Here is a 22,801-nt window from a genome sequence, read left to right as displayed (position 1 = left end):
AGGCGAACTTCTGAAGTACCCTGTTGACAATCTTGAACGGCGGGAATGCATACAGGTTGAGATGGGACCAATCCAGCAGAAAGGCATCCACGCGAACTGCTGCTGGGTCTGGAATCGGAGAACAATACAAGAGGAGCTTCTTGGTCATCGAGGTAGCGAATAGAACTATGGTTGGCTGACCCCACAGGGCCCAAAGTCTGCTGCAAACATTCTTGTGAAGGGTCCACTCTGTGGGGAAGACCTGACCCTTACGGCTGAGGCGATCTGCCATGACATTCATATCGCCCTGAATGAGCCTCGTTACCAGCGTGAGCTTTCGATCTTTGACCAAATGAGGAGGTCCCTTGCGATCTTGAACAACTTCCTCGAATGAGTCCCTCTCTGCTTGGAGATGTAAGCCAAGGCTGTGGTGTAGTCGGAGTTCACCTCCACCACCTTGTTAAGCTGGAGGGACTTGAAGTTTATCAAGGCCAGATGAACTGCCAACAACTCCTTGCAATAGATGTGAAGTGTCCTTTGCTCCTGATTCCATGTTCCCGAGCATTCCTGTCCGTCCAGTGTCGCACCCCAGCCCGTGTCCGATGCGTCCGAGAAGAGACGGTGGTCGGGGGTCTGAACAGCCAAAGGTAGACCTTCCTTGAGAAGAATGCTGTTCTTCCACCACGTTAGAGTAGACCTCATCTCTTCGGAAACAGGAACTGAGCCCGTCTCTAGCGTCATGTCCTTTATCCAGTGAGCAGCTAGATGATACTGAAGGGGGCGGAGGTGGAGTCTCCCTAACTCGATGAACAGGGCCAGCGATGAAAGTGTCCCTGTTAGACTCATCCCCTGCCTGACTAAGCATCGGTTCCTTCTCAGCATGCTCTGGATGCATTCTAGGGCTTGGAAGATCCTTGGGGCCGACGGACAAGTCCGAAAAGCTCGACTCTGAAGATCCATACCCAAGGAAACAATGGTCTGGGATGGAACGAGCTGAGACTCCTCAAAATTGACCAGGAGGCCCAGTTCCTTGGTCAGATCCATAGTCCATTTGAAAATCTCCAGACAGCGACGACTTGTGGGAGCTCTTAAAAGCCAGTCGTCTGACGGAGCCGGACACAAGATCATGATACTGCTGCACAGTCTGTAAACTGTCAATCATGGGCAAGCGAGGAAGTACAGTGACAACCCGAATCTGTCTAGACTATCTGGGTCGTACAGACAACTCCTTAACGGGTTGCTGAGGTTGCCGCACTGCGTCACAACAAGTCCCTTCTGTTGGTTGTTGAACGTCTTCCCCGTGACACATTGACTCCGTAAACAAAAAATCCTCTAACAAGGACTAAGCTTGGACTGCATGTCATGCAACACAGCTCAAGGTCTATGGGAGCAGGTGTGGTAACAGACGGGATTAGCGGCTGAAGTGGAACCATTACCTTCCCTGTAAGCATGTTATGCTTAAATAAAAGTCCATAAGAGGTTATGCAGCTAAAGGCTCCCTCCAAATGACAGAGTCCTCAAGGGAATATCAGAAGGAGGGAGAAAAGAACTTTCTCATCTACAGGGACCTTATCCTAGAAAAGCTAAGTTCTCTGAGTGAGGGTTCACTGGTGCAAAAGCAGCAGACTAGAAGGCAACGTTATGAAACTGCTTGACAGTCTAGTGAGTTGGCAACAACCCAAGATATGTTGAGAAGCATGCGGTAAGGTATGCAGAGCATGATGAATGCAGAGAATGCTGTATGCAGAGCATGCTGTATGTAGAGCATGTTGTATGCAGAGCATGCTGAATGCAGAGCATGCTGTATGCAGAGCATGTTGTATGCAGAGCATGCTGAATGCAGAGCATGCTGAATGCAGAGCATGATGAATGCTGAGCATGTAGTAAGCAGAGCCTGCTGTAAGCAGAGCCTGTTGTAAGGAAAGCAGAGCGTGTGCATGGCGTTTAACATTCTCAGAAATTCCATGACCAGTGCTAGAGTGCTTTATGCATGCTTGCATGGGATTTAAAAATCAACATAATGTTTACCTTACATTCATAACTCATGATTCATATTTTTGCCATGGTTTGAAAATGGAGGTAAGGTATGCTGAACAGCAGAGTCAGAACGAGCTGGAACAACAACAGTGGAAGGTGCAGAAAGTTCCTGTTCCTGTGGTATGAGTGGAGCGTGAAGAGACCGAGGTTGCGCAGAACAAGGTAAAGTTCCCGCAAGCAGAGGTGTCTGAGGCGCAGGATCAGGGTGCACGGGTTGAGCTCGGTGCAGCAGCTGAGGAGACTGACTCACGGGTGGAAGAGGTTGTACCTCCACCGAGAGTTGCACCACCGGTGGAGCAGCCAGGGGAGGAGGAGGAAGAGTGGAGTAATCCTCCTGATCCCAAACCGAAGGTTGCCTTAAAGAAGGCTGAGGCTGAACAACACTGGGATCAGGGAACACAGAAAGAGGTTCAACATCGTACGCCTGGCAGATGGTGCTGCGACTGGGTGCAGCGAGTGCAGGCGGGTTGAGCACAGGCTGAACGGGTGCAGGTGGAGGTGCAACACTCTCAGCCCGACACTCACGCAACAGGTCCGAAAGCTGTGCTTGCATGGACTGTAGTAGAGTCCACAACATCGTACGCCTGGCAGATGGTGCTGCGACTGGGTGCAGCGAGTGCAGGCGGGTTGAGCACAGGCTGAAAGGGTGCAGGTGGAGGTGCAACACTCTCAGCCCGACACTCACGCAACAGGTCCGAAAGCTGTGCTTGCATGGACTGTAGTAGAGTCCACAACATCGTACGCCTGGCAGATGGTGCTGCGACTGGGTGCAGCGAGTGCAGGTGGGTGCAGCACAGGCTGAACGGGTGCAGCCGGTTGGTGCACCACCGGTGCAGGCGGGTGCAGCACAGGCTGAACGGGTGCAGGCGGTTGGTGCACCACCGGTGCAGGAGGAGGAGGAGGTGCAACACTCTCAGCACGACACTCACGCATCAGGTCCGAAAGCTGTGCTTGCATGGACTGTAGTAGAGTCCACAACATCGTACGCCTGGCAGGTGGTACTGCGATCAGGCGGAGCGAGCATAGGCGGGGGGAGTGTAGGCGCACTCTCAGCCCGACAAACTGATGACTGAGGAGAGTCAGAGCTAACCCAATGACTGCATCCGGGTTGTTGAACTTTACTTCGTACGTCTGGCATAGGTCTGGACTTTACGTTTAAGAGGTCTTGAGACCTGAGACCAGCGTTACTCTGCCTTTATTTTCTCCTCTAAATCTCTTCTGCAGACGAGCAAAATAAGGGCTCAATCGTCTGCGGGTGGGAGTGACGGTCTCGGTAAGACACGCCCACAACCACCGAGGATACTTCTGTGCGCTGATCAAGGCCTGCCGAACCCTTTTGCCCTTCGACATTGCTTCTCCCCTGGGCTTGGGAGCTTGCAAGAGGTCCCGGACTGGGAGAACGACTGGCGCGCACAAAAGTACCCTCACGCATAACACTGACATACTTTGCGCTAATCACTTATCACTTTGATTTCTGTTTGCACTTATTTCACTGAACTCGAAACTTTAAGTGGTTTGTACCTGAAACACGCAATTCTATCCTTCTCAAAAGTTAGTAATTGCGAAAACAGAATTACAATGTAACAGAAAAATCTAATGAAAGAAAATTCAGTGGCTGGAAAGAGACTAAACACTAGATCACTCTAGAAACGTTTAGTTTCTTCCCCTAAAGATACTAGGGATAAGAGCAAAACGATAACGACGTTACTCGTACGCCTGGCAGGCTTGAGGGAAACGTTTATCCTCTTTCTCCCTCCGTCTCTATCTCTCTCTCTCTCTCTCTCTCTCTCTCGACTTAGAACCTGAGAGAAGAGCCCAATCATATATCGTTAAAACATATTATTGTGAAAGGAAAAAACTGAAATATTTCCCAAAAAGAAAGGTTCCTTATTAGGATCAAAACCATTAAGTTAAGAAAGAATGAACAAAACGCTAGACACGGTTACTCTTACTGCAATGTGAAACCGTGAACATTCTTTCTCTATCGTAACGATAGAGTGCAAGTTGAAACGTTCTGAACGTCAACAACTGCCGAGACAAACAAAACGTTAGTTCAACTTTGAAAAAGTACGAGACTATCAAAGAAATTCTTTCAAAGACCTTAAAATAGCATAATATGTTAACAGGTAAAACCGAAATGACGGGCTCACGATAATTAACTTCGGTACCAAGAAAAGACCGCCTACTATTAGGAAGGTCGAATATAAACAAATATAAAAATTAATTTTAATAAGTTTATAATAAAAGGAAGTTAATCGAAGAGGCCTATAAGAGGCGGAGAGATATAAAATAAATCTATAACTTTTGTTAAGCAAAATTAAGAAAGAGAGTCTATACTCTCTTAGACACCAACACTTCCGTCTAAGGGAAGGGTCGGCCATTGAAAGGTGAACGAGAGTTCATACTCTCTTCGTCACCAAAATTAATCAAATTAATTCCAAAAGCTAACTAAGCTAAAATAGAAGTTTCCAGTAAAGCGACAGCCGAAATCAAAGAGAAATACTTCACCAAAGTCGTGAAAATACTCCAAGAACATAAGCGTATCCCAGAACGTCTTGTCAGAAGCACGACAGAGGAATAATTGAGGAGGTGTCAACAAGAAGTACTTGAGTACCTGGCCACAGGTGGCGCTGGTAAGTACACCCCCTTCTAGTATTGTGATAGCTGGCGTATCCCTCCATAGAATTCTGTCGGGCAACAGAGTTGACAGCTACATGATTATCGGGTAAGTTTAATATTGAAAATTACGGTAAGTTGTACTAATCTTATAACTAATGATACAGACCACTAAAACACTTGATATCGTTCCTGGGTGTTTCGATGATGGGAATGCTGTAATAAGATTACTCGGTAACAATGAAAGGAAATCATTCGGTTTGTCAGCGCGCTTCCGCCAGATACATGACGTCACAAGTCACGTGACGTACAGTAATCTCTACGAAGAATGACTTGCAAAATATGTAAATTCATTTTCTTTGTTTCTCGCAAGAAATGAAAAGAAAATACTAACTTAACAAACAAAAGTATTTTATTTTTATAATGTAAAAGGAAATATATTATTTTCAAGCAAATATTTGCCCTAATAGTATATTTTCTTTAGATAAACATCAATCCATTATCACAGATTAAAAAAGTAGCGTACAGTAAAATTTACGCTACGTAGTACTCATGACAACCGATACAGACCCTCAAAATACTTTGTATCGTTATTTAATATTTCGATAATGGAAATACTAATATTAATCGTTAGCCTATTGGAAGGAAATCACTGTAACGCCCGGAAGCTTTCCGCCGGTGATGTGACGTCACCAGACATAATATGAACTCGACAGATATTAAAACTTTTCTTAATGTATTTTTAACTGAAAATAAATACTGAATATTAACAATAAAAGAAAATAATAATTTGCCAAAATAAATCAGTTTATATGTATACAACAAAATAGATTATTTTCAAGGAAATATTTGTCCTATTTCCGATAAACTTGTGACGTCATCACCCTGAAAAAAAATGGTCGTAAAGTCGAATAGTCGTATGTTGCATAGGCTGTAAGTCGAGCAATACCTGTATTTCTTTTCTCATGAAATAATGCCTATTTTTGCTTAGTTAAATAACCCGATTGTAAGTCCCACCTCGTATCAATAGTGAAGAGTGGCTTCACACTCAACCTCCCACATATTATTACATGATTTCATGTCTTGTTTGTGATATGCCAATACAAAACAGGATTACAGGCAAATATAAAGGACACAAAGATAAAACTACAATACAAAATTGTGTTTAGACAATTGGTAAACTGTATAGTGTATTTCTTGAGGTATAGCAATCTGAAAAACCAATACAATTCTACATACCTCATTCAGACTTATCGATCTTTCTTGTCCTTCAGCAGGAATATACCCGAGATATATCTGATTTGGACGATTTATGAAAGAGACATTCACCAGCAACCAATCATCAAACACATCGACTACAGAATGACTACCTAAATGTGGTAACACTGTAATGGAACAAGTATCTGAAAAGCATGAGGAAAAGCATATTAATCCCAAACCTTACTTAACAGAGCTACAAAAAAAACATAATAATTTGTTTATCTCTAAAACACAACTTTTTTTTAACAGGATATATCTCAAATTTACATCATAACATCTTCAAAACATTTACACGGAGAAGAAAAACTTTGTTATATAATAGTTAGAGTAAAAATATTTTATTTAAATTTCCATACAAATTATGAAATATTCAGAGTTGGACTACTTGCTTCTAAATTTAATATCTCAAAAAGTTACCCCAAATTGAAAATAGCATTCAACTTAGAATCATTCCAGTTAAAAATCCATACTTCTGCATCTTATAAAGTAGCAGGATTCTGTGCTTTTATTTTTGGAAGAATTAAAAATGAAGAAATTAGGTCCAGTAATAAACCTGAGAGAGAGAGAGAGAGAGAGAGAGAGAGAGAGAGAGAGAGAGAGAGAGAGAGAGAGAGAGAGAGAGAGAGAGAGAGAGAGAGTCAAATATCAACATAGAATTTACTGTAGAGACGTTCTAATATCAACATATAATTTATTGGAGAGAGATTCTAATATCAACATATACTTCATTGCATATTCCTATTTACCATATTTCTTATCTCTCTATACATTTGTTGAATGTTGACACAGATTCTGTCAAACCATCTGAGAGTCATGCCCTGTCTTTAGGATAAAAGCATCTGATAATAGGTAAGAAATAAAACAGATTTCATAATGGCTTCAATAGCCACCATAACAAGTCTTGCATCTACTGTTTCAGAAGACAGATAACAGCAAATATAACATTCTTCCTCTCATTAACCGATATTCATCCATTAATCGGCCCTATATTTAAGGAACCTATTGATGCAGGGCTCCAAAAACTCGTGCGACATAGGAGCAACAAGCACACAACCTATATTCACCAGAAATACAACACATAATACTGCAATTGTCATGAGAATTACTTCTGTGATTATAACTATAATCAGAAGTGTGATTGGTGCAAGATTCAGAGGAACGAATAACAGAGGAGCTATGAGCTTGAAATTCAATAAGTTAATATTTCCAAAACCCTCAAGTGCATGTGGCACAATCATTGCATGACTTTGAGGCATTATTGAGGGTTATAGTGGAATACATAAAAGTGAGACTTACAGAAGCAGGCAATGAAAGTTCTTTCTGTCTTGTAACACTTAAAACAATTCAGACACGAAAAAACTAGTGCCAAAATACAAAAGCAATCAGTGAAAAAGAATGATGTACTCGGCTGTAGAAAGACCAAACACTGTGATTTAACAAAGTACGAAGTTTATAAACTAAGCACACCAAGATAACAGAGCTCTCAGAGCTTGGTGCAATTTCCTTGCATACGCATGCAAAACCTATTTGCATAAAAAGCTACCATGGCGAGCTGCAAATAATTAATAATTTAAGCATGGAAAATTAATTCTAAAAATACTATTCAACTACAAATCCAAATTTCTTACCAACATTTACAATATATGGAGGAATGTCATCACAATGGTAAGTAGAGAAAGCAAGGCGCTTGCTATCAGTAAGCCAGCAGCGTCGAGGAATACCACTATAGCCATATACACCTTTAAAACTGTAGCCTTCCTCAATAAGCACTTGTCTGGGAACTACATCAATTACAACTTTTTCCTGCAAAATACATGAATTATTTTAAAGACATCAAAAGTATTCTAAAAAAAGGAAATTAATTAAGCAAAGAAATTCATCAAAATAAGAAAAGGCTAATTTTAAAAACAATTTATATTTTTCCTTACTATACAAACTTGGGTCCTTTAAAACAAGGAATAAATTCAGTAAATCTGGAATGGCTGTTGAATTTGTTAAAGTAGTAGTTAACTCTTCCTTAATGATAAGGCTGTGGGGGTACTCAAGTATCCCCTTGCAAGACTACTATACTAACCAGGGTACACTGTTGGTGTTTTTGTGCATATTCCAAACTTCCCTTTAAAGATTTGGACCTCTAGGATTTCGGTTTGAAAGGTTTTGGAGCAAAAACAATATTATAGGTACTTGGCAAATCACATCTATGATTTGAACACTGTCTATTGTTGGAAGAGGTATGATGAAGCATAAATTACATTATGCATTTCTGGCTATCTAAGAGACATTAGGATACTGTATACAGTAGGGACCCCAATTATGGAAGAATTTGGTTGATCTACGGTCGCACATAAATAAAAAATCACATATTTCGAAACACAACATGAATAATTCCATTAGGGCCAAGGCAAACGGCAACTTACCTAAACGGCAACTTACCTAAACGGCAACTTACCTATTCAAACGTTTTTACTACCCATTTTCAATAATTTCTATGTACTATACTGTATTTTTTCTAATAATAAATTGATCATATGAATAAGAAAACATCTAAAATTCTAAAATATTTTAAAGCTCTAATGACTTGAAAAATTTTAATGAATTTAAGTCATATGTTTTATAAGACGTGAATTGCAAAACCATCAGTGTATAGACTACCTTTTCCTATATCAATTAACATCCAAAATAAACTAAATAGCATGCTTATCCTAAACACTCCAACAAGTATGCCACCTAAAACGGAAACCATTGTTTTGTTTACGTTCATCTCTGATCATAACTAACAAACGAATTTGTTTAGATCACCTCTTTGCAGCAGATATTTTACCAAGTATATACTGTATATACTGTATGTACAGTAATGATTTTGTTATTACTAATGATGTTTTACTTACTTTTTTCTTAGGACTTCAAAATAAATTAAGTGAATAGAATTTAACCCTTTTACCCCCGGGGTATTTGGAAATTTCCAACCCTTAACCCCCAGGGGGTTATTTTTTTCCCAGCACATTTTGCAGTATATTGTCTTTAAATTGCTCTAACAGCCTTAATTTTTGTCATAGAAAGGTCAGGTTTGTCTCATTCTCTTGGAAAATGCCTGAATTTTCTCAAAAAATTATCAAAAAATATGAAAAATGTTATTTTGATAATAAAATAAATTTTTGAATATACTTACCCGGTGATTATAATAGCTGCAACTCTGTTGCTCGACAGAAAACTCTACGGAAAAAATTCGACAGCGATCGCTACACAGGTAGGGGGTGTACTTCAACAGCGCCATCTGTCGTCCAGATACCCAGTACTCATTGTAAACAAAGAACTCAATTTTCTCCTCGGTCCACTGCGTCTCTATTGGGGAGGAAGGGAGGGTCCTTTAATTTATAATCACCGGGTAAGTATATTCAAAAATTTATTTTATTATCAAAATAACATTTTTCAATATTTAACTTAGCCGGTGATTATAATAGCTGATTCACACCCAGGGGGGTGGGTAGAGACCAGCAATATGTTTACATCATTATGAGCTAAGAATTTTTTATTTCATTTTGGAAGTTATCAAAATAACAAAAACAAAATAAATAGGTACCTGGTAAGGAAGTCGACTTGAACAATTACTCTGCCTTTTTAAGTACGTCTTCCTTACGGAGCCTCGCGATCCTCTTAGGATGCTGAGCGACCCCTAGGATCTGAAGTATGAAGGGTTGCAACCCATACAACAGGACCTCATCAAAACCTCTAATCTAGGCGCTTCTCAAGAAAAGAATTTGACCACCCGCCAAATCAACCAGGATGCGAAAGGCTTCTTAGCCTTCCGGACAACCCAAAAACAACAATAAAAACATTTCAAGAGAAAGATTAAAAAAGGTTATGGAATTAGGGAATTGTAGTGGTTGAGTCCTCACCCACTACTGCACTCGCTGCTACGAATGGTCCCAGTGTGTAGCAGTCCTCGTAAAGAGACTGGACATCCTTAAGATAAAAAGACGCGAACACTGACTTGCTTCTCCAATAGGTTGCGTCCATTATACTTCGCAGAGATCTATTTTGTTTAAAGGCCACGGAAGTTGCGACAGCTCTAACTTCATGTGTCCTTACCTTCAGCAAAGCTTGGTCTTCCTCACTCAGATGTGAATGAGCTTCTCGTATTAACAGTCTGATAAAATAGGATAAAGCATTCTTTGACATAGGCAAAGATGGTTTCTTAACTGAACACCATAAAGCTTCTGATTGTCCTCGTAAAGGTTTAGTTCGTCTTAAATAGAACTTAAGAGCTCTCACAGGGCATAAGACTCTTTCTAGTTCATTTCCAACCATGTTCGATAGGCTTGGAATATCGAACGATTTTGGCCAAGGACGAGAAGGTAGCTCGTTTTTGGCTAGAAAACCAAGTTGTAGAGAACATGTAGCCGTTTCAGATGAAAATCCGATGTTCCTGCTGAAGGCGTGAATCTCACTGACTCTTTTAGCTGTGGCTAAGCAAACCAGGAAAAGAGTCTTTAAGGTGAGATCTTTAAGGGAGGCTGATTGTAGCGGCTCGAACCTTTCTGACATGAGGAATCTTAGTACCACGTCTAAATTCCAACCAGGTGTAGCCAAACGACGCTCCTTCGTGGTCTCAAAAGACTTAAGGAGGTCCTGTAGATCTTTATTGTTGGAAAGATCTAAGCCTCTGTGACGGAAGACTGATGCCAACATGCTTCTGTAACCCTTGATAGTGGGAGCTGAAAGAGATCGTTCTTTCCTCAGGTATAAAAGGAAGTCAGCTATTTGAGTTACAGAGGTACTGGTCGAGGATACAGATACTGACTTGCACCAGTTTCGGAAGACTTCCCACTTCGATTGGTAGACTCTAAGGGTGGATGTCCTCCTTGCTCTAGCAATTGCCCTGGCTGCCTCCTTCGAAAAGCCTCTAGCTCTCGAGAGTCTTTCGATAGTCTGAAGGCAGTCAGACGAAGAGCGTGGAGGCCTTGGTGTACCTTCTTTACGTGTGGCTGACGTAGAAGGTCCACCCTTAGAGGAAGAGTTCTGGGAACGTCCACTAGCCATCGAAGTACCTCGGTGAACCATTCTCTCGCGGGCCAGAGGGGAGCAACTAACGTCAACCTTGTCCCTTCGTGAGAGGCGAACTTCTGCAGTACCTTGTTGACAATCTTGAACGGAGGGAATGCATATAGGTCTAGATGTGACCAATCTAGGAGAAAGGCCTCTATATGAACTGCTGCTGGGTCCGGGATTGGTGAGCAATATGTTGGGAGCCTCTTGGTCATCGAGGTTGCGAAGAGATCTATGGTTGGCTGGCCCCATGTGGCCCAAAGTCTCTTGCACACATCCTTGTGTAGGGTCCATTCTGTTGGAATGATTTGTCCCTTCCGACTGAGACAATCTGCCATGACATTCAAGTTGCCTTGGATGAACCTCGTTACTATCGAAATGTTTTGACCTTTTGACCAGGTGAGGAGGTCCCTTGCGATCTCGTACAACGTCAAAGAGTGGGTCCCTCCTTGCTTGGAGATGTACGCCAAAGCCGTGGTGTTGTCCGAGTTCACCTCCACCACTTTGCCTTGAAGGAGAGACTTGAAGCTTTTCAAGGCCAGATGAACTGCCAGTAGCTCCTTGCAGTTGATATGCATTGTCCTTTGACTCGAGTTCCAAATTCCCGAGCATTCCCGACCATCTAATGTCGCGCCCCAGCCTGTGTCCGATGCGTCCGAGAAGAGAACGTGGTTGGGAGTCTGAACAGCCAGGGGCAGACCCTCTCTGAGGCTGATACTGTCCTTCCACCATGTCAGGCAAGACTTCATCTTCTCGGAAATGGGGATCGAGACCGCTTCTAGCGTCTTGTCCTTTTTCCAGTAAAAAGCAAGGTGATATTGAAGAGGACGGAGGTGTAGTCTTCCTAACGATACGAACTGTTCCAGGGATGATAGTGTCCCTATCAGACTCATCCACTGCCTGACTGAACATCGTTCCTTCTTCAGCATATTCTGGATGCATAACTGGGCTTGGCTTGTTCTGGGGGCCGACGGAAAAGCCCGAAAAGCTAGACTGTGAATCTCCATCCCTAAATACACAATAGTTTGGGATGGGACCACTTGAGACTTTTCCATATTGACAAGGAAACCCAATTCCTTGGTCAGATCTAGAGTCCACTTTAGATCCTTCAGACAGCGACGACTGGAAGAAGCTCTTAGAAGCCAGTCGTCCAAATAGAGGGAGGCTCGGATGTCCGCTAAATGAAGGAATTTGGCTATATTCCTCATCAGCCTCGTAAACACAAGAGGAGCTGTGCTTAGGCCAAAGCACAGGGCTTGAAACTGGTAGACAACCTTTTCGTAAACAAATCTCAGAAAAGGTTGGGAGTCTGGGTGGATGGGGACGTGGAAGTATGCGTCCCTTAGGTCTAACGAGACCATCCAGTCTTCCCTTCTGACCGCTGCTAGAACGGACTTTGTGGTCTCCATGGAGAACGTCTGCTTTGTGACAAAGACATTCAGCGCACTGACGTCTAGCACCGGCCTCCACCCTCCTGTCTTCTTTGCCACTAAGAAGAGACGGTTGTAGAAGCCCGGGGTTTGATGGTCCAGGACTTTGACTACCGCTCCCTTTTCTAGTAAGAGAGACACTTCCTGTTTCAATGCTCGTCTCTTGTCTTCCTCTCTGTACCTGGGAGAGAGATCGATGGGAGACGTTGCTAGAGGGGGTTTTCGTACAAACGGGATCTTGTACCCCTCTCTGAGAAACTTCACAGATTGTGCATCTGCGCCTCTCTTCTCCCAGGTCTGCCAGAAGTTCTTGAGTCTGGCTCCCACTGCTGTCTGAAGAAGCTGGCAGTCAGACTCTGCCTTTAAAGGACTTGGTTCCTTTCTTCTTTCCACGTCTCCCTTCGGCACGAGCACTTCCTCTGCTGGAGGCTCTGCCACGAAAGGGCGGAATAAATCGGGACGCTGGAGTGTCCATCCTTGGTCTAGCTGACAAGGTAGGCAAAGGGGTGGCTTTGCGAGCAGAGGACGCAACCAGATCATGAGTATCCTTCTGTATCAAAGAAGCAGCAATCTCCTTAATCAGGTCCTCTGGAAAGAGGCACTTGGAAAGAGGAGCAAACAGAAGTTCGGATCTTTGGCAAGGTGTAACTCCAGCTGACAGGAAAGAGCAAAGGTTCTCACGCTTCTTGAGGACTCCGGACACGAAAGATGCAGCAAGCTCATTAGATCCGTCACGTACGGCCTTGTCCATGCAGGACATGATGAGCAAGGAAGTCTCCTTCTCTGTCGGAGAGATCTTCCTGCTTAGAGCTCCCAGACACCAGTCTAAAAAGTTGAAGACCTCGAAGGCTCTAAATATCCCTTTCAAAAGGTGGTCCAGGTCCGAAGATGACCAACATATCTTTGAGCGTCTCATGGCTAGCCGGCGGGGAGAGTCTACAAGACTTGAGAAGTCGCCCTGGGCAGAGGCAGGAACTCCCAAGCCGAGAACTTCTCCCGTGGCATACCAGACGCTCGATCTAGAAGATAGTCTAGCAGGGGGAAACGTAAAGGCTGTCTTCCCTAGACTCTTTTTGGACTGCATCCATTCTCCTATCACTCGTAAAGCTCTCTTGGACGAGCGTGCGAGGACGAGTCTAGTAAAGGCAGGCGAGGATGACGGCATACCTAAAACAAACTCTGACGGAGGAGAGCGCGGAGCCAGACACAAACTGGTCCGGAAACATCTCTTTGAACAGTGCTAAAACCTTCCTAAAGTCCAAAGAGGGTTGCGTAGACTTAGGCTCGTCAAGATCCGAATGTGGTTCATCTACGTGTGCAGCACCATCATCATCAGAAAGTCCATCATCCGAGTATTGAGGAGGAAGCGGCAATGGAGTAGGTAACGGCTGGTTAGCTGAGTCCGGTCGCACGGGTGCATGCGTGACTGAGCCGGACGCAACGTCATGGAACTGTTGCCCAGTCTGTGAGCTGGCAACAACCATAGCAGCGCGGGGACGCACAGCGTCTACTCCAGAATGTCTAGCCTGATGTGGGTGAGCAGTGGCAACCACACTGGGTTGCGGAGGTTGACGCACCGCGTCAAAACAAAACAACTCTGACGGTTGTTGTACCTCACGAACGTCAACGGAAGGCTCCGTGCGTCGCTGAACGTCAACATGCGGCTGGCAGGGCACACTGGAACGCATGGGTGGCGGAACTCTCTCAACTGGAGTGCGCAAGAAGGTCGCCTCAGCGTCCACAGGACGCACAACCGAGTGTGTGGTTGGTTGTAGGCAAGAGGCTGTACTAGCTGGTGCAGCAGCAACCTTCTCCGCACGCAAGTCCTGCATCAGAGACGTTAATTGGGACTGCATGCTCTGCAGCAAAGACCACTTAGGGTCTGCAGGAGCAGGTGCGGCGACAGACGGTGTAACTGTCTGAGGCGGTACCGCTTTGCCTCTCTTAGGAGGTGAGCAGTCATCGGAAGACTGCAGCGAGTCCGAACTGACCCAGTGGCTACAGCTGGGCCGTTGGACTTGCGCGGAAGGGACCGACTTGCGTTTTAATGGTCGTGAGACCTTGGTCCATTGTTTCTTGCGAGAAACACCTTCCGAAGACGAGGAATAAATGGGCTCTCTCGTCTTTGTGCGGCAGGGGCGATCTTGGGAAGATGCGCCCGGTACCACGGAGGGAACGTCTGTTCGCTGATTAAAGCCTCTCGAACCCATTGGTCGTACGACATTGCTTCTCCCCTGGACTTGGGAGCTTGCAAGAGGTCCCGGACTAGGAGGACGACAGGCACGAACAGACGAACCCTCAAGCGTAACACTATCCACAACACTATCACTCACTTTAACACTTCCCACTGCACTTTTACACTTCAGCTCCTTGACATCCGCCATGAGCTGGTTACGGTCACTAGCCAGGGACTCAACTCTCTCACCCAGAGCTTGGATGGCACGCATCATATCAGCCATCGAAGGTTCCTGAGTGCCAGAAGGGGGATTAGGAGCAACCACTACAGGGGAAGGAATAGGTTGTGGGGCATGAGGAGAGGAAATGTCAATAGAACGAGAGGAACTTCTCCTAACTCTATCTCTCTCTAGCCTACGTGTATACTTTTGGAATTCGATAAAATCGAATTCCGAAAGCCCAACGCACTCCTCACATCGATCTTCCAATTGACAGGTTTTATCCCGACAATTGGAACAAACAGTGTGAGGGTCGATAGAGGCCTTCGGAAGACGCCTTGAACAGTCCCTAGCATTACACTTCCTAAATTTTGGGACTTGAGAAGGGTCAGCCATTTTGAATTGGTCAAAGGGGAATTCAAAAACTATCCAAAGTCATCAACAAATAATCCGTAATCAAAAAAAGAATGCAAGGATTTTTGAAGAGAAAGCCTGCACAGCGAAAGCTCAAAACTAGAATAGTGTACTTCACCAAATAGTTGAGAAAACAAATCCAGTTAGCAACAGCGAATTAGTAGGTCTTGCCGGTAGCACGACAGAGAGAAAATTGAGTTCTTTGTTTACAATGAGTACTGGGTATCTGGACGACAGATGGCGCTGTTGAAGTACACCCCCTACCTGTGTAGCGATCGCTGGCGAATTTTTTCCGTAGAGTTTTCTGTCGAGCAACAGAGTTGCAGCTATTATAATCACTGGCTAAGTTAAATATTGAAAAACTAATTTTTATAGCATTTTTTTGCAAGGACGTACCGGTACGTCCATGGGGGTAAAGGGATGGCTTTTGTAAAACGTACCAGTACGTCCTTTGGGGGTAAAAGGGTTAATACGTATAACGTTTTTCCTAAACGTGCCACCTAAAGCACGAAAAGAGGCAAAGCAGCAGGAGAAGATTCACTAACAATTGATTTAATAATAGATTGAGGAGATTTCATAGTAGTAAAGCTCACTCAACTTTAAACAAAATGTCTGCAACAATGCTCTATACCTACAGTTTGGAAAAACTTCATCATTATACCAATTCACAAAAAGGGAGACAAAAAAAAAAAAAAAACCTGAAAAATTATTGCCCAATAAATTTACTCTTAAGTAATATATCAATTACTTACAAAGATCATATTAGACCAAATAGAAAGACAGTAAGCCTTTAATCAACCAAGAGAGCAGACAGGATTTAGAACTAGGTATTCAACAATTGACCCTATTCATGTAATTAACCAGCTAATGGAAAAATCAACAAAGTATGACAAACCACTATGTATGCCATTCATGGACTAAGAGAAAGCATTTGATTCTGTCGAAACTTCAGCAGTAATGAAAGCTCTTCAAAAACTAGGAATATATGAATCTTATGTTAGAACACTTGAAAATATATATATACAGGAGGTACAGTAATCCTAAAACTACATATAAATAGTGAGAAAGTTCCAATTGAGAAAGGAGTTAGACAGTGAGACCTCAGTTCTCCAAAATCATTCACAGCATGCTTAGAAGTTTTTAAAAATTTAGATTGGGAAAATGTATGCATTAATATTTATGGTGAATACCTTAACAACTTAGGATCTGCAGATGACACAGTTGTGTTTAGTGAATCATGGGAGGCATTGCAAAAGATGATTGAAGATTTGAAAAGAGAAAGTATAAATGTTGGACTGATAATTAATATGAGTAAAACTATGACAATATTCAATGAAAATGTAGAGACAACAAATAATGGTTATGGACGAACTACTAGAGATTGTTAATGAATATACATACTTAAACCAGACAGACTAAAATTAAAGAATTACAGAAAAACAGAATGGGTCTCTAGAGATTGCAAAAGAAGCAAGGAAAGAAGAGAAGACGATAAATAAAGAATGTTTGTGGGTGTGGACTAGCATAGAAAGACCATAAACAGACGCAAGTGGAAGGACACGTCAGAAGCCTTTGTTCTGCAGTGCACTAGTATGTATGTATATATGTATGTATGAACTACACAACAAGGATTGTGTCTCAGCAGCCAGCTGGGGGATGTGGCCCCTAATGCAAAATTTCTAGATTTTGGATCATATAAAGCAGTAATTATGCCTTTCTTTTTTTACTATTTGGCAATGATTAAGTAATTAAACAGTTTTAAATTTTTTGTAACCTATGGGTGTAAACCTTGTTTAGAAGATTGCTACCTCTTACGGGTTTAAAAGATGAAGCCAACATTAGAAGATTGTAACCTCTTACAGGTTTAAAGGACGAAGCTTTGTATTCGTACAAGAATAAATGTTATAAAGTCTCTATGACATCATCTTGGTCTTTGCCAAGTTTAATAACAGAGAACACTTAGCCCTCTCTTTTTCCCTCAAAGAAAGAGCCACACCACTGAGAGGGAAGTCCTAATATGCACTCAGCACATGGGCATGACTGCGAACAGTCAAGTTCAAGGGATGCTGCAAAGAACCTACACGATGAAGAACTTTATAAGGGAGACCCAGGAAATGATAAAGAAATTGGATAGATGAGCACCTGAGTTGATGATAGTTCAGGTGCAAGAGTAGAGGCCACAGAATAGTGGTAATGATTAATCCCACACTTAACTCCTAAATGATAAATGTACACATAAAAGATAATAATGAACAGGAAAGATAAGTTTTTATTCTATAAATCCTAAAAAACAGGCATAAATGATGCAATAAATTGGATTTATGTTTATGTACAAATCCAAATATATGATGATCCTATTAAAACACCAAAGGCGAAACTACTTTGACTAAACTAACTGCAGCCATTCATATAGGTTACCATTTAAAATGGCAGACTTTATTGGAAAATAATTAATTTATCTGTACAGATCTAAATACTGTATATGAACCCTAACAAGGGATTGTAGGATGTTTAATACCATATATACCATCTCTTCAAATCAGTCAACCTTATTTTACCACTAGATATTTGATAAAGAGCCCACAAGTATAGAGGGGAGTATATAAAGTATAGACACCAAAATCCTAATAACATAAGATAGAAATGCTTAAAATTTAATAGTCTGACAGTTTATAAACAATTACAAACGTTGAATATGCACCTGTTTACTAGGCCATGAAAGGAGACACAGCTGAGCACATTTAGCATGAGGTCCTCCAACAGTTGAACGCAAGAAGGCGATTTTTGTGCCATCTGGACTGACTCTCGGTGTCCTAATATTGCTAAAGCCTTTACTTATTTCACCTAGAACATGAAAAAAAAAAAAATTAACTTGTTAAAATCATGTTATGAAATTTTCTAAACAATTCATTATTCCAAATGTTATAAAAAAAAAATGTACATTTAAATCATACATATGGCTTGAAAAGGTCTCAGAACATACATCATAATAAAGTAGCGACCTGCTCATTTCTTTAAAACAATGCTACTTTAATTTCCTCGCAAACTATTATATTCCAAATTCTTAAATAATTACACAAAGCAAACACATCAGTATGTGAAAGAAATAATAATGGTATAGTATTTAGTTCTGTCATATAAACTGAATAAAAAAAGGGTAACCTTAATTAAATATCTGTTACAAATACTGATCTGCAACTTGCTTTCACTCAATAAATATTTGACTAAAATGATCATCAAACACATGTTGCTGATGATTTTAACAAAGTTGCAACAATAATAACATAAAACCAAATTAGCACTGACAAAAATAATTAAACAAAAGAGATATTTGATTTGATATGCAACTATGATTAAATGATTAAAGGCTACTGAGAAGATAAGAGCCTTCAAACTCTGGCTGAGAACTGGTTGTGAAAAGGATAGAATGTCTTTGGAAAAGAATGGAAAATAAATAGCAGATGGAAAGGGCAAAGATGAAAATTTAGGAAGAATGGGATGAAAAAAAATTCAAAACAGAACAGGGAAGATAGAAAATGTTCAATATAACATAGATAACATATAGAAATGAGAAAGACAGTGAAAAACTATGATTGAAGAATAAGAAATAATGAAACAATGGAACCACTTTTTTGAAAACCTACCAAATGAAGAGTATATGAATGGAAGGATACTGATATAAGAGGGTCCCAATACAGAATGTGACTATTAAAAAGGTCTGGAGAGCCCTTGGGGATAGTTTAAAATTGGATAAGCTGAAGGACAATTGGAAATGGAAAGTGACTAGCTAAGAGCACCTGCAAGGCTAGTTAATGATGATATGATCAGAATCCATGAAAGCCCAATAAAGAGATGGGACCAGAAAAATGGGAAAAAGAGTATGACTTTGAATATGTAGAAAAGAAAAAGCACTTTTGCCATGTGAAAGGTGTGGATGAATGAGACTCTTTGATTAAGATGTAAAAATACTGCACAAGATTCTAGAAACATTATTGGATAAAATTAGGGAACAAAGATTATTAGGACACATGGTAAAAAAGGGGTTTAGAAAGTACAGTATCTGAAAAATAATGGAACAAAAACTAGTGAGAAGGATAAAAAATCCTAGAGAAAATGCAAAGATAAACACCTACTCCAAATAAAAATTCAGACAAAAATTTAATAAAATAGAAGCATACAATACAGAGAAGAAATTTCATGTCTAACTTCCAAAAGGATTAAAATCATATATATATATAGGATGAGATATAATAAATCAAGGAGAAGAGACAAAAATGAAGACTTACTCTAGGAATTCAGACAGGAATCTAACAAAAGCAGTATTTAATAATAAAATCTGTTATCTCTATAATCACCTGAGAGAGATGCTAAAGTATAATTTCCTAAAGATGGAATGTTGCAATAGGGTTATTATTTTTTAATAGTCTTTGAATTTTCCCTAGATGCAAGCAGGTTTTAAGTCCGTTGATATTCCATTGAATTATGTATGGATTAGACAGTAAGGAAATGGACATTAAGGCAATGGAGATGGATTTCCACTGGGCAGAGAGTTATTTCTGATTATTTTGCTGGAGTTGGATTTTTGTCTGGCTGCATTGGCATTACTTTTTTTATTAGATTTTGGTTCTTTACATATAATTTCAATTTCATGCTTTCTATTCAAGGGTCAATACACAATAAGCATTGCGGCTTTTTAATTTACCACACCGGTTTTTATTTTGTTCTTGGTAAATTTTTCAATCACTTTATTAATTTTATGTATATTTATATTCTTAATTCTACTAAATTCAGAAATGAAACAAACATAAGTAAATCTAGAGGCTTCTGCTAGTCAGTTGACTCAGACAGTAAATAACAAATTCCCCTTCCAATCATCAGATGTTATTATATGACTCCGACGTTGAGTGGAACTTGGATATTGTATATAACTCTGACAAAGTAGATGACCACTCTTAGATCTCCTTTAGCTTCATCTATCCAATCCAACAAGACCTAAGGCTTCAAAGGCTATGAGAGAGAAGTTCAATCCGAAGGCAGGTACATAAATGCTCCATTTCAAAACCACCTTCTTTCCTTTTATACTGGCTATGAAACCCAAAATGGCAAACTCTCCCTACAAGAAAGGCTGAGACAATCGGTAAGACTTCTCGATCAGATAAGAAAATGGCAAACTTCTCAGAAGGTTTAAGAAGGACTGTAGAAGTTTTCCTTTGCAGAATACATAATAGGGGCTACATTTAACCTTCTGGAGCAGGTTCCGTCACTAGAAACAAAAATATTGGAAGTACAGTCTTATCTTTTCTCATGTGCTTAGACTGCACACTAGGGATGAAGCAAGTGTTAATGCTTTCTCTAACTTGATAATCAGCCAAAGAGGACAGTTTTCTTGTTATTCATATAAGTTGGTAACAAAGGCACAAAAGACAGGAATGCTATGTCCCCAACATTTGGTCCTCTACTGCATACAATCACATTAACATATATTTTGGAGCAATATGACCTCCTTGTTCAAACCTTCATGGCTTCTGTCAGTAAACCTATCCAGATATAAATCTGGCAATAGCACCTACCCCTTCAACTAGCAGGAATGTAAGAACCCAAGATAGGTCAAGACACTTTAAACACCACGTTTCTATAACCAAAGGATGAGGAATTGGGAAAAAGAATACAACTACTAAAACTAACCAGTGATACTCTCAATTCAAGTTCCAGTAGGAGGAAGAATTTCTCTTCTTTGGATGCAGAGGGAGATATTGGATATGGAACCTTGGGTTTTTCATGTGCTGAAGAAGGGGGATTGACCTTCCTTTCAAGGAGATATTTCCTTAGGAAAATTCTCCAATACCCTTTCAAACCTACTTCTACAACCCAGAGAAAAGGCTATGTATCTGGGAAGAAGTAAAGTCTAATACACATGAAAGGCTGTTTATGGTCCTTAAGTTGTACAGGGGATGGAGACCAGAGGTGGATGTTTCAACAACTGAACAATTCCTTCAAGTTACAAAGTTTTCCAAGGAGACAATACCGTCCATTCCTGCAAAAGTATAATTGGACGTTCTTGATAGATCTTCCACAATCTTATCTTTACAGCCAAGTGCATCCAGTCGAAATAGATTTTGAGGTTTGTGTTCAGGGAAAAAACTTTCAGTTCAGATGCCTATGTTTCAGTCTCAGGGGTGGCACTGCATGTATTCATTCGTGTGATAGCTCCAGTCTCCAAATGGCTATACTGTAGTATAAGTTTGGAGTGCAAATTCTTCAGTACCTGGATGACTGGTTAGTTCTGGTATACTTACTTCATGAAGTCTTGAAGGCATAATTGATTATTCTCAATCTACTTCCCAAATTGGGCATTCTAATAATATGGAAGAAGTACAGTATATGCTCACTCCAACTCAATCAGTTTTATATATGGGAATAACAATAGCTACAGTTACTTTCTGAGGTTTTCCTTTAAAAAAGTGTGGGAACTCCTTCAAGTTTGTGGAGGATTTCAGACACACAATACCAGCAACAACCAACAAATGGTACTCTAATAGAAATGATGCCTTCCAAAAGATTTGTCCATCATGGTCAATAGAGTATGAGACCACTAAAGTTCCACCTAAAACAGTGATGGGACAGTCCATTAATCTCTCCCAAGAAAGTTCTTATTCCTCTGTGTGGAGAGTTAGATCTACTGCTACACTGGTGGAGTAATTGAAAACACTCTTGGATCAGCCTCCAGTCTCTAGGCCCAGACCACAAGTTTATAAACTGACTTGTTAACAATAGAAGGAGGAGCAACCCTGGTTAACCACATAATATCCCCAATGTGGAATTCAACCGAGGAGGTGATCCACATCCATTGCCTAGATCTGCTAGGTATTCTAAAAGACTTATTATTGATGGCCATATATAGAAGTACATGCCCATGCACAACACGCACAATGTTCACATCATGTTCATAGGATTTTAACCCTATTTTCATGACATTTCAAAGAATGGCAAAAGCAGTCATCTCTAGACAGGATCCTTGACAAAATTAAATGTAACAGTGTTAAAAAAAGGTTACCTAGTGTCCAAAAAGCATAAAATAGGTGATTTGGTTCGTGATAGCAAACGTTGTTTCAGAGAGAGAATTGATATTCTACCAGAATTGCTTATAGAGGGAGATTCTCTTTCCAAGCAGTGATCCTCCTCTCTTGCTCCTCTTTTGTCTCCCTCATGCCAGCCAGGACTCTTCACTAAGGTAAAGTGAGAGTTAATTTGTCAACATTTTTCTTTTATTGCGAATTATACAACTATGCGAGCAAGTCCAAAACAGAAGGATGTCCTAGAGGGCACGCGTGTTAGGTGTCGGTGGCGTGGTCCAACTGTGTTCTCTAGGGCCTGTTACGGCTCTTCCCTTTGATGAAGGAATTATCTAAATGGAAGACAGCCTGTGAATAGTGGTTTTCACACGCCCCTGTTGTATACCTAAATGGAAGACAGCCTGTGAATAGTGGTTTTCACACGCCCCTGTTGTATACACGACACCCACAAGGTGCTCGCGCGAGGGTAGTAACCTCTGCATTCCATGCTTTTATCTTTCTCTGGTATATTTGGAAGATTTATATCAGAAAAGTGTAAAGAAGGACTTTTTCA

At 41.1% G+C, this 22,801-nt stretch overlaps 1 protein-coding gene across 3 annotated transcripts in view; it reads right to left on the bottom strand.

The window, feature by feature from the left end:
* The window catches only part of LOC137642513 (acylamino-acid-releasing enzyme-like), a 137,265-nt gene that overhangs the window by 57,597 nt on the left and 56,867 nt on the right, over positions 1–22,801 (bottom strand). For all 3 annotated transcript variants that reach the window (XM_068375143.1, XM_068375144.1, XM_068375145.1), the window contains 3 exons: positions 17,877–18,019; positions 7,521–7,695; positions 5,872–6,035 (listed from right to left, as the gene is read on the bottom strand). In XM_068375143.1, coding sequence (XP_068231244.1) covers positions 5,872–6,035; positions 7,521–7,695; positions 17,877–18,019 — 482 coding nt within the window. The remainder of the gene's footprint in view (positions 1–5,871; positions 6,036–7,520; positions 7,696–17,876; positions 18,020–22,801) is intronic.

The sequence above is a fragment of the Palaemon carinicauda genome, chromosome 6, assembly GCF_036898095.1.
Source record: "Palaemon carinicauda isolate YSFRI2023 chromosome 6, ASM3689809v2, whole genome shotgun sequence".
NCBI lineage: Eukaryota > Metazoa > Arthropoda > Malacostraca > Decapoda > Palaemonidae > Palaemon > Palaemon carinicauda.
The sequence above is the reverse complement of the archived record's forward strand: the minus strand, read 5'-3'. Positions and strand labels throughout refer to the sequence as shown.